Source organism: Pelophylax lessonae, assembly GCF_965119305.1.
Source record: "Pelophylax lessonae genome assembly, chromosome: 3".
NCBI classification, from domain to species: domain Eukaryota; kingdom Metazoa; phylum Chordata; class Amphibia; order Anura; family Ranidae; genus Pelophylax; species Pelophylax lessonae.
The window spans coordinates 677986478-677999743 of record NC_138770.1 but is presented as its reverse complement, the minus strand read 5'-3'; the positions used below and the strand labels follow the sequence as shown (position 1 = coordinate 677999743).

General features: G+C 45.3%; 1 protein-coding gene across 1 annotated transcript in view; it reads left to right on the top strand.

Annotated features, from left to right (window-relative positions):
* GLP1R (glucagon like peptide 1 receptor) overlaps window positions 1-13266 on the top strand; it is a 503675-nt gene that overhangs the window by 332262 nt on the left and 158147 nt on the right. The window contains exon 4 of the mRNA XM_082249311.1: window positions 5257-5378. Coding sequence (XP_082105437.1) covers window positions 5257-5378 — 122 coding nt within the window. The remainder of the gene's footprint in view (window positions 1-5256; window positions 5379-13266) is intronic.

Below are 13266 nucleotides of genomic sequence, written 5' to 3'. Positions count from 1 at the left end.
GAGGAAGATGCGACAAAGAAGACCTAAGACAGCTGAGCAACTAGAAGCCTGTATTAGAAAAGAATGGGACAACATTCCTATTCCTAAACTTCAGCAACTTCTCCTCAGTCCCCAGACGTTTGCAGACTGTTATAAAAAGAAGAGGGGAGGCCACTCAGTGGTAAACATGGCCTTGTCCCAACTTTTTTGAGATGTGTTGATGCCATGAAATATAAAATCAACATATTTTTCCCTTAAAATGATACATTTTCTCAGTTTAAACATTTGATATGTCATCTATGTTGTATTCTGAATAAAATATTGAAATTTGAAACTTCCACATCATTGCATTCTGTTTTTATTCACAATTTGTACAGTGTCCCAACTTTTTGGGAATCAGGTTTTTAGATTGCAAGCTCTCATGAACAGGGACCTCCTAACCCCCCCCCCCCCCACACCCCATTTTTTATTGTTACTGTCCTGTCACCCTTTATATTGTAAAGAGCTGTGCAGATTGTTGGTGCTATTAGGGATGCACCGAATATTCGGCGGCCGAACATTATTCAGCCGAAAATAGAGAAAATAGCACTTTCGGCGTTCGGCCGAATAAGTCAAAAGGCCGAATAATTTTGAGCCGAACAATGTCAGCTTCCGCCCTGACCGCTCACCTTCCTCATTGCGGCTCGCGACTCCCTTCTCACACGCCGCCGGTGTCCTGTCCGGCTGCGAGTAGGGGGTGTGACGTCACGCGCGCGTCCCGCCCCCTGCTCCTGACTGCGGCTCCTTCACACTAGGTCCACGCCCCGCCCCCCTGTTCGCGGCTTTTGGCTCTGGCTGCAGTTCAGGTATGTGATGTGGAGCTGAGCACATTTGGGGGAGAATACGGTAGCTGGCAGCTGTACAAGCATTAGTGTGCAGACTGCCATATGTTGTTGCCACTTGCCATGCTCATTACATTAGAGTGCCCTATAAAGTGCCCCTTAAAAAAAAAAAAAGAAAAAAAATGTGCCCAACAGAGTGCTCCCTTGACATAAAATGTGGCCATCAGCGTGCCCCTTATTTTATGCTAAGGGACATGCTGATGAGCATATTTTATGTTAAGGGGCACTCTGTTGAGCATATTTTATGTTAAGGGGCACTGTGATGGGCATATTTTATTTTAAGGGGCACGCTAATGGGAATATTTTATGTTAAGAGCAACGCTGATTTAAATGTTTTGTTTTGCCCATCAGAGTGCCCCCTAACATAAAATGTGCCCATCAGCGTGCCCCCTAACATAAAATGTGCCCATCAGCGTGCCCCCTAAAAATTGGCAAAATAAATGGAAAAAATGCGAAACACCGCGTTCGGTATTCGGCCTTCGGCCTTCGGCCAAGCATTTCATTATTATTCGGCTTCGGCTTCGGCCAAGAATTTCATTTCGGTGCATCCCTAGGTGCTATATAAATCTTGTATAATCATAAAAATAATAATAAAATAATTTTATTTTTTTGTATTGGTCAACTCATATTGATATTCATCAATTCATATATAAGCAACAAAAGTAGTTAAAAAATACAATTGAAGTTTAACATTTTAGTTATAAAAAAAACAAAAATAAAAAATCAAGATTGTAATCAGAAAATTAAAAAATTATTAAACTGTAACTAATTGTAAAATGGAGACCCAAATATCATACCTAATGAAAGCAGATTTTTTTTTTTTTTAGTACAATGGATGGGATGGTTTTAACAGTAAAACATTGGAAGTAGGTGACATTGAAATAAAAAAAAAAAAAATAGACACTTGATAAAATTAATGTTAAATGACATAATACATTCATTAAAATGTAATTAGCAACCAAACTACTTTATAACACATTGAAATCTAACCTTTCAAGTGAAATATGAACTACTGAATAATGAAAGAAATAACTGCTAATAAATGATGAAGCACGCATAGCGTTTCATATTTAACAGTCAGAGTTTCATCATTTACTATTTCATATTTTAATTTTATTAGTTAGATTTCAATGTGTTATAAAACCGTTTGGTAGCTAATTATACTTTAATAGATGTACTATGTAATTGAACATGAATTTAATCGGGTTTCAATTCTTCATTGATTTTTATCTACTCCCAATGCTTTATGTAATTACAACTATTGTGTCCATTCTAATTGAAAAAAAAATCTACTTGCATAATTTAATCTTTTGGTCTTTTTTTATTAAATCAGTTATATAAGCATAATTGTTTTTTATATATTTATTTTTCCGATTACAACAAATTTAGTCGTGTTTTTATTTACTTTTCCACATTTTGGTATGTTACAGCCTTATTCCAAAAATAATTAAATGAATTGTTTTGCTCAAAATCCTACAAACAATCCCCCATAATGACAAAGTGAAAGAACTTTGACACCTTTGCGAATTTAATAAAAATTAAAAATGAGAAAATCATGTACATAAGTATTGACAGCCTTTGCCATGACATTCAAAATTGAGCTCAGGTGCATCCTGATTCCACTGATCATCCTTGAGATGTTTCTACAACTTGATTGAAGGTCACCTGTTGATTTGGAAAAGCACACACCTGTCTATATAAGGGGATCTGGGGAATGGTACAGAAACATTTCTGCATCATTGAAGATCCCAATGAGCACAGTGGCCTCCATCATCCATAAATGGAAGAAGTTTGGAACCACCAGGACTCCTAGAGCGGGCCGCCAGGCCAAACTGAGCGATCGGGGGGAGAAGGGACTTAGTCAGGGAGGTGACCAAGAACCCGATGGTCACTCTGACAGAGCTCTCTGTCGAGCCCATCTATAGTTGGGTTTACCAACCCCTCAGATTTTACCGGTCCCACAGTTCCTCCTAGTCCTGTGGCTCCTCCTCCAGATGATGTCAGTGGAGGAATCTGCACCAACCAGGGTGGGTTAGCTGTCATTGGGGCATCCATGACAAGATCTCATCCGAATCATTGGTAGCGGCAGCAGAAGCTGCAAAGAGCTGGAAGCCGGCTCCATCCTGACCTCCACCCTCCTCCCTCCCGACCTCCTCCATCCCGACTTCCTACCTCCCGACCGCCTCCATCCCGACATCCTCCATCCCGACTTCCTCCATCCCGACCTCCTCCATCCCGACCTCCTCCATCCCAACCTCCTCCACCCCGACCTCCTCCAACCCGACCTCCTCCCTCCCGAACTCCTCCCGACTTTCTCCATCCCGACCTCCTCCCTCCCGACTTCCTCCATCCTGACCTCCTCCATCCCGACCTCCTCCATCTGACCTCCTCCAACCCGGACTCCTCCCTACTGACCTCCTCCATCCCGACCTCCTCCATCCCGACTTCCTCCATCCTGACCTCCTCCATCCCGACCTCCTCCATCTGACCTCCTCCAACCCGGACTCCTCCATCCTGACCTCCTCCATCCCGACCTCCTCCATCTGACCTCCTCCAACCCGGACTCCTCCCTACTGACCTCCTCCATCCCGACCTCCTCCATCCCAACTTCCTCCATTCTGACCTCCTCCACCCCGACCTCCTCCATCCCGACCGCCTCCCTCCTGACCTCCTCCATCCCGACTTCCTCCATCCCAACCTCCTCCCTCCTGACCTCCTCCATCCTGACCTCCTCCAACCCGACCTCCTCCCTCCTGACCTCCTCCATCCCGACCTCCTCCAACCCGACCTCCTCCCTCCCGACTTCCTCCATCCTGACCTCCTCCATCCCAACCTTCTCTTCCGCTGGCCTGACTTCAGCATGCACAGCCAGCGCACACCTCCATGCTGCCTGACAGTAGGTTCCAGTGCTGTATCCTGGCCTAGGCCAACAAGGCCTAGGCCTAGGGCGGCACTTTGCAGGGGGGCAGCAAAAAAAATATTTTGGTGTCTTTGTATAATGACTATGGACTTCCTATTTATTATACAAATAAGTGAAATAATCCTATAGTTACAATTAGTGGCAGCAAACACAAGTCCAAATATCTTAAAAGGGTAATCATACTAAACCTGTGACATAAGGCTGTACTAATGGACACTGATAAGGCTGCACTGGTGGCCACTGATGGGGCCACACTTATATGCTGCATTGACGGGCAGTAAACAGGCGGCACTGATAAGGCTGAACGTATGGGAACTGATGAAGCTATGCTGATGGGCAATGATAGACTGTGGTTATGGTCTGTGGTTTACAGATGACAGGGTGGGTCATAAACAGGAAGGGGTGTGGCCTTTGCAGGAAGGGGTGGGTCATATTTAAATTAGGGGATGCACACGTTTAGTCAGGCCTAGGGCAGCACAAGACCTAAATACACCACTGGTAGGTTCCCCCCGCCTCCTTTCTGCAAACATGGGAATCTGCCCACCGCTCCGCCTTCCTCTGCCTCATTGGATCCTCTCTGACAGCGGTACACACTCATTGCCCCGCCTGCCTTCCGCGCTCCGGCTCTTTCATGCTGACAGCCAGGGCTGCTGTTAGAAATAACGGGGCTTCATACAGCCTACTTGACAGGGCCCCACCACTTCCCAGCCGAAAGTGACTGAGGAAATAGATTTTTTATTTTCAGCCTCAGCAGAACAGATAAATGAACAGGAAATGAATAGGAAACACTGAGGCTTCCTGCTCATTCACAAACTGAAGCATAGTAAACACAGTTTACTATGCTTCAGTGATGAATGTACACAGGAGTGATTGGTACTCATCCCTCACTGTGTTCATTCAGGAAAGGAAGGGGCCAGTAAATGACATATTTACCACCCCCTTCCCCCTCTCTTTATTCTGGAACATCTCACTTTGCGCCCGCAGTAGCTGCCGGTGGAAGCCGGAAGTGCCGTGAGGAAAATACGCCTTTTGGGATTTTTCTTTTTTTTTTAACCAAAAATATGTAGCAGAATACAAATTGGCCTAAACTGATAAAAAAAAATAGATTTTTTACATTTTTTTAATGGGAATGTTTTTTAGCAGAAAAATATAGCGCAAAATTGAAAAACCGCACAGATTATGAAATACCACCAAAAGAAAGCTCTATTTGTGGGGAAAAAAGGACATAAATTTTATTTGGGTACAGCATCGCACGACCGCACAATTTTTCATTAAAGTAACGCAGTGCCGAATCACAAAAAATGGCCTGGTCATTAAGGGGGTCAAACCTTCCGGAGCTGAAGTGGTTAAATAATGCAGCATGTGGGCGGTCACTACTCCCGGGACCCGCGTGTCGGCACTAACCACAGTCACCAATTGTAACGTGATATGTGAAGAATTCTTGTGATGAAGGTTTGTCTGCTTGTCTCTTGGCAGTGATACAGGGGAAGGTATTCCGGTATTGTACCCTGGAGGGCACCTGGATGGTCAGAGATTCCAAGGAGAACTCTAGCTCCCCCTGGAGGAACCTGTCAGAATGTGAAGACCGGTCTCTGAAGGTAACTGCATACAATTAGTGTAATGTGACATTCTTATCCATACTAAGCAAGGGACAATGCTATGTATTCACTGTGTCCAAATATTTGACCTTAATATACTACACTGCTCAAAAAAAGGAATATTCTTTAATCAGAGTATAGCATCCAGCCAAATAAACTCCAAGGATATTGATCTGGTCAGTTAAGTAGCACCGGAGGTTGTTAATCAGTTACAGCTGCTTTGGTGTTAATAAAATTAATAGGTGCACTAGATGGGCAACCATAAGGCAACCTCCAAAAAACAGGAATGGTTTTACAGGTGGAGACCTCTGACATTTTTTTTCCCCTACTCATCTTTTCTGACTGTTTTTCACTAGTTTTGCATTTGGCTGGGGTCAGTGTCACTACTGGTAGCATGAGGAGATACCTGGACTCTATAGAGGTTGCACAGGCAATCCAACTCCTCCAGGATGGCACATCAATACATGCCATTGGCAGAAGGTTTGCTGTGTCTCCCAGCACAGTCTCAAGAAGATTGTGGAGATTCCAGGAGACAGGCAGTTACTCTAGGAGAGCTGGACAGGGCCATAGAAGGTCCTTAACCCATCAGCAGGACCGGTATCTGCTCCTTTGTGCAAGGAGGAACAGGATTAGCCCTGCCAGAGCCCTACAAAATGACCTCCAGCAGGCCACTGGTGTGAATGTCTCTGACCAAACAATCAGAAACAGACTTCATAAGGGTGGCCTAAGGGACCGACGTCCTCTAGTGGGCGCTGTGCTCACTGCCCGGCACCGTGGAGCTCGATTGGCATTTGCCATTGAACACCAGAATTGGCAGATCCACCACTGGCACCCTGTGCTTTTCACAGATGAGAGCAGGTTCACCCAGGGTCTGAAGGAGCCATGGAGAACATTATGCAGCCTGTAACATCGTTCAACATGACCGGTTCGGTGGTGGGTCAGTGATGGCCTGGGAAGGCAAAGAAGAGGGAGGGTTGAGCCCCCTGAAATGCGTTGGCCATTGCAAAATAAATTCTTCCGAAGACTTTTGTAAAACTCCCTTGAGGGTCCAGTAGTGCCAAATAAGAAGGAGAAATAACCACTCCAACTGAAAATTCAGTTTCTTTTGGCTTGGAACTGTTGCTCTGGCTATGAATCAAGCCAGCTACTCTGTGTCTTCTATAAAATGCAATTCTTTATTGGCTTTATATAGAAATACAACTGTAACACACTGTTACAGTTGCAATTCATAGTTACATAGTTAGTCAGGTTGAAAAAAGACACAAGTCCATCCGGTTCAACCAAAAAAAAAAAAAACAGTATTGAAAACCCAACCATACAATCCCATATACACAATCCTATACCCGCAGTCGATCCAGATTGGCTACATATCCTTGATAAGGATCAATAATTCCTTATTGGCTACATATGGAAATACATTTTATGAATGACACTGAGTAGCCAGCTTGATTCTACTACTAGTAGGGCCCCATGGTTGCTGGTGAGCAGCCTCTAGGACCGTAAACCACCCGCCACATTATTTAGGCATGTCTGTGCCACAGAATACAGGCTCCTGGGGAGATCAGATATAGTGAATGCAGGCTCCTGGGTAGACAGATATAGTGAATGCAGAGTCCTGGGGAGACCAGATATAGTGAATGCAGAGTCCTGGGGAGACCAGATATAGTGAATGCAGAGTCCTGGGGAGACCAGATATAGTGAATGCAGAGTCCTAGGGAGACCAGCTATAGTGAATGCAGAGTCCTGGGGAGACCAGATACAGTGAATGCAGAGTCCTGGGAAGACCAGATATATTGAATGCAGAGTCCTGGGAAGACCAGATATATTGAATGCAGAGTCCTGGGAAGACCAGATATATTGAATGCAGAGTCCTGGGAAGACCAGATATATTGAATGCAGAGTCCTGGGAAGACCAGATATATTGAATGCAGAGTCCTGGGAAGACCAGATATAGTGAATGCAGGTTTCTGGGAAGACCAGTGACTGCAGGCTCTTGGAGAGACCAGATATAGTGAATGCAGAGTCCTGGGAAGACCAGATATATTGAATGCAGAGTCCTGGGAAGACCAGATATATTGAATGCAGAGTCCTGGGAAGACCAGATATATTGAATGCAGAGTCCTGGGAAGACCAGATATAGTGAATGCAGGTTTCTGGGAAGACCAGTGACTGCAGGCTCTTGGAGAGACCAGATATAGTGAATGCAGAGTCCTGGGGAGACCAGATATAGTGAATGCAGACTCCTAGGGAGACCAGATAGGGAGACCAGATATCGTGAATGTAGGTTCCTAGGGAGACCAGATATAGCGAATGCAGAGTCCTGGGGAGACCAGATATAGTGAATGCAGGCTCCTGGGGAGACCAGATATAGTGAATGCAGGATCCAGGGTAGACCAGATATAGTGAATGCAGAGCCCTGGGGAGACCAGATATAGTGAATGCAGAGTCCTGGGGAGATCAGATATAGTGAATGCAGAGTCCTGGGGAGACCAGATATAGTGAATGCAGAGTCCTGGGGAGACCAGAAATAGTGAATGCAGAGTCCTGGGGAGACCAGAAATAGTGAATGCAGGCTCTTGGGTTTAGTAACACTTTCAGGGAATATCCTCAACCTGGGAATTGCTCCAACCACGTGTGGTTCAGGGAGGCTGTTCTGCCATTGTTGTCCTGGTTGGGCATGTTTCCCCTTCTCTGGAACAAAACTACTGGAATCCATGAGATTCTAAACTTGACAGAGGTTTGTCCTTATCCAACCTGTCCTACTATGTAACCTTATGAATGGCAAGCAGGTGTTTAATACCTAGGTTGGTTTTATTATCTCAGTAATATTAAATCCTGGCAATATCACTCCACTTCATCTGATCTCTCATCCTGTTTTATTCTTGAACTATTCCCGTAAACGTTCAAAGTAATCGGTAATGTTGGAATCATGCTGTATTATCGGCTGTCCCTTCTCCGAGCAGCTGAAGGATGAGTCATGGAGGACAGTTTAGCGTGCGTGTAAAAATGTCGCTCAGGTATATTTATCAGATAATTACACACAGCGGTAAATTGAATCATCCTCTTATATTGTCCGGTACATTTCATTATGTGCTGCTAGTTCTGTCCTGGGTCTTTCTATGGCTCTGCACAGCTGCTGGGATAAATTCAGATCCCCCGAGTTCTATGAGACATCAGCTTCTCCACAATTTCATCTGCCGCTAGCACTTCATCATGGTAGGAGGACCGGCTGAGCAAAGAATGTCAATGTTCAGGCTCTGAAGTTGGATTGCTTCCAGCGGACATCTGTCTACAGAGAACAGCCCCAGAGAAGCCAGCTTTCCAAATATGTTTAGTGACATTTCTTCAGGTCTAATTTGGCTAAAGACCCATTGAGAAATATCCTATGCTGTGGTAGAGTCATCTACTGTGGTAACTAGTGACCGACCGATATAGTTTTTTTCTTGCTGATACCGATATTTTGGTCATCGCGTATCGTTATTGGCCGATTTTTTTCGTACATTAAAAATTATTATTTTTTTTTTTGGCAGGTACTCTTGTGGAGGGATTTGGGGGTCTAAAAAAAAAACCCAAACCCCTCCTCTGCACTTAAAAGTAGGGATATATGGATGGTGGACTTTTACTAGAACTTTTTATTTTATCATTTGAACATCTTTATTGGAAAAGCCACACTCCAGGCTCTCACCGTCCAGCCCCTTCTCCTTCTCCTGTCTCCTCACATTTGCCCCCCACTCCAAATTCCATGATGCCATCGTCACGTTGTTCTGGAAAAAGGCAGGCTTCTGTGGTCCAAATGTTGGAGCGGAAAAAAATGATGACGCCGGATAACCCTCTTGCCCAACGTTTGACTGCTGGCTTGTCGGAACTGATAGCCCGCCAACTACTGCCATATCAACTGGTGGACTCAGAGGCCTTTCGTAAATTTGTGGCCATTGGAACACCACAATGGAAGGTCCCAGGCAGGTAATATTTCTCACAGAGGCATTCCAGAGCTGTATGGACATGTTCAGCGGCAAGTGAATATATCTCTGGCACACAGTGTTGGCGCCAAGATACATCTGACCACAGACACATGGTCTAGCAAACAAGGGGAGAGAAGATATATAACTTTTACTGCCCACTGGGTGAACCTTCTGACGGCCGTCAAGCATGTAACCCGTGGCACCCGTGTAGATTTCGTTGTATCGCCACGGATTGCAAGCAGGCCTGCCTCTTCTTCTCCTCCTCCTCCTCCATCCTCCCTCTCCTCCTCGGCTGACTCCTCCTCTTCCGCTGCTACTGTCTCTTCCACTGTGCCGCCCAAGATCCCCAGAACCTATTCCACATGCCAGGTGAGACGTTGCCATGTTGTGCTGCGTCTGTTGTGCCTGGAAGCCAAGAGCAACACTGCTCCTGCACTCCTTTCAGCTTTGCGTTCACAGGCAGATCAGTGTCTGACACCGCTGAATTTGACAGTTGGTAAAGTGGTGTGCGACAACGGTGCCAATCTGCTGAGCGCACTGAAACAGGGCAAAATAACACACGTACCATGCATGGCACATGTCCTGAACTTGGTGGTGCAGCGATTCGTTGGCAAATACCCTGGGGTCCAGGACGTCTTGCGGCAGGCCAGGAAAATCTCGGCCCATTTCCGAAGATCTTACACAGCCATGGCTCGCCTTGCTGAGATTCAACGGCGAAACAACCTGCCCGTCAGGCGTCTTATTTGTGACTGCCCGACGCGATGGAACTCAACATTGCATATGCTTGATAGGTTGCTTATGCAGAAACGTGCAGTTAACGACTACCTGTTCGAACTCTGCAGCAGGACAGGTTCTGGGGAGCTTGGGTTTTTTTCACCTCGCCAGTGGCTGCTCATGCGGGACACAAGCAGACTTCTGTGGCCATTCGATGAGATCACCAAACTGGTCAGTCACGGCCAGGGCACCATAAGTGACATCATACCTTACGCCTTCTTTCTGAAGCGTGCATTGCATCGTGTCATTGATCAAGCCATCGAGGAGCAGGAGCAGGAAGATGAGGAAGTCGCAATGTTGGATGAATTCCCACAGGGTGCTACTCCATCTGAGACAAGTCAACAGCAGGAGTCTGAAGAGGAGTCGGAGGATGGTGCTGGGGGGATGAGGAGGAGCAAGAAGAGCATGCTTTAAACCTTTCTGGGATCCCTGGTGTTATCCATGTATGGGCGGAGGAGAACGAGGATGACATTATCCTGGATGATGAGCTGGAAGCAGGCCACTACACCGCTTCCAGTTTAGTGCGAAGGGGGGCCTTCATGCTCCAGCGTTTTAAGGGGGACCCCCGTGTAAAACGCATAGAGGCCAAGGACCAGTACTGGGTGGCAATGCACTTAGACCCCCGTTACAAACAGAAAATGGTGGAAATGTTACCACAATCACAGAGGGCGGTCAGAATGCAGGGCTTCCAGTCCTTGCTGCGTGAAATGCTGCATTCTGCTTTTCCGTGCGCTGGCAGAGGAATTTCCAGTCACAGAGAGACAGTTGCTGGAAGCAATCCAACAGCGCCTGCAAGAAGAGGGCGGTTTGAAGATGTTGGTCACTTCAGATATGAGATCCTTCTTTCAGCCGAACCATCGACAGCTGTACTCCGGATCCAGCATGAGGGAATGCCTAGACCGACAGGTGTCTGAATACATCGGGTTATTGGCCGATGTGGACGCTCTGAGGAGTGATGAACCCCTGGACTACTGGGTGGGCAGGCTTGACCTCTGGCCAGAGCTAGCACAATTTGCAATGGAAATGTTGGCTTGCCCCCTGTCCAGTGTCCTGTCCGAAAGAACGTTCAGTGCAGTAGGGGGGATCATGAGTCGTGACCGATAAGCGCACTCGCCTAGCTCATGACAATGTAGACTACCTCACATTTATAAAAATGAATGAGGCATGGATCTCTGAGGAATTCAACACATGTGACCAGTAGACCATGTTTCATTGAAATTCCTCATGCCAGGCCACAAATATCCGCCAGACCGCCATCCACCCACAGCAATTCCTGGTCCTTGGCTTCGCTACATACAGCGGCATAAAAGGCATTTCATGTCCATTCAATGGCTATTTATGGGGCCTTTCAGGACCGACAATTATTTTTTCTGTGAATGCCTAATGTACCTCCAGCCACCAAATACTACGTTCTTAGCTGTCAGGTAAACCCATGTGGGCTAATTTTTGGGGCCTATGCAGGCCGACACTTACTTCTGTATCCTGTGAATGCCTAATGTACCTCCAGCCATCAAATACACTACGTTCTTTGCTGTCAGTTAAACCCATGTGAGCTAATTTTTGGAGCTTATACAGGCCGACACTTACTTCTGTATCCTGTGAATGCCTAATGTACCTCCAGCCATCAAATAAACTACCTTCTTTGCTGTCAGTTAAACCCATGTGGGCTAATTTTTGGGGCCTATACAGGCCGACACTTAGTTCTGTATACTGTGAATGCCTAATGTACCTCTAGCCATCAAATACTACGTTCTTTGCTGTCAGTTAAACCCATGTGGGCTAATTTTTGCGGCCTATACAGGCCGACACTTACTTATGTATACTGTGCGAATGCCTAATGTACCTCCAGCCACCAAATACTATGTTCTTAGCTGTCAGGTAAACCCATGTGGGCTAATTATTGGGGCCTATACTGGCCGACACTCACTTCTGTATCCTGTGAATGCCTAATGTACCTCCAGCCATCAAATACACTACGTTCTTTGCTGTTAGTTAAACCCATGTGGGCTAATTTTTGAGGTCTATACAGGCCGACACTTACTTCTGTATACTGTGTGAATGCCTAATGTACCTCCAGCCACCAAATACTATGTTCTTTGCTGTCAGTTAAACCCATGTGAGCTAATTTTTGGAGCCTATACAGGCCGAAACTTACTTCTGTATCCTGTGAATGCCTAATGTACCTCCAGCCATCAAATACACTACATTCTTTGCTGTTAGTTAAACCCATGTGGGCTAATTTTTGGGGTCTATACATGCCGACACTTCTGTATACTGTGAATGCCTAATGTACCTCTAGCCATCAAATACTACATTCTTTGCTGTCAGTTAAACCCATGTGGACTAATTTTTGCGGCCTATACAGGCCGACACTTACTTCTGTATACTGTGTGAATGCCTAATGTACCTCCAGCCACCAAATACTACGTTCTTAGCTGTCAGGTAAACCCATGTGGGCTAATTTTTGGGGCCTATACTGGCCGACACTTACTTCTTTATCCTGTGAATGCCTAATGTACCTCCAGCCATTAAATACTACGTTCTTAGCTGTCAGTTAAACCCATGTGAGCTAATTTTTGGGGCCTTTTATGGCCGACACTTACTTATTTATCCTGTGTATGCCTAATGTACCTTCAGCCACAGAATACAATGTTCTTAGCTGTAGCATGTAAATCCATGTGGGCTAATTTTTGGGGCCTGGAATTGCCAACACATCTGTATCCTGTGAATGCCTAATTTTTCAGACTGGAATTGAAAGTCAATGGGTCTGTAAAGGTTCCCCCAAATTGTGGAATGGATGCGGACCCATTTTACAGATGTGTGAATGGACCCTATATGTATTAGACATGTATTTACCGGCTGCTGTCAGTTTTGGCTGATTTATGAAAAAAATATATATATATACAGTATATATATATATATATATATATATGTGTATACATACTTTAACTTATTTATAGTTTTTTATCATATTATAATTTATGATTTTGTGTTTCAAACTTTATCATACCCGAGATGTTATAAAGAAGAACGCACAGTAAAAAAAAATCATATGTAAATAGTTGGTTTGGGCTGCTCATTCTCAAGAATTACATGCAAAATAATGGTACCGCTTTCAGCACCTAAAATCCGAAAGAATCATACCGCCAGGG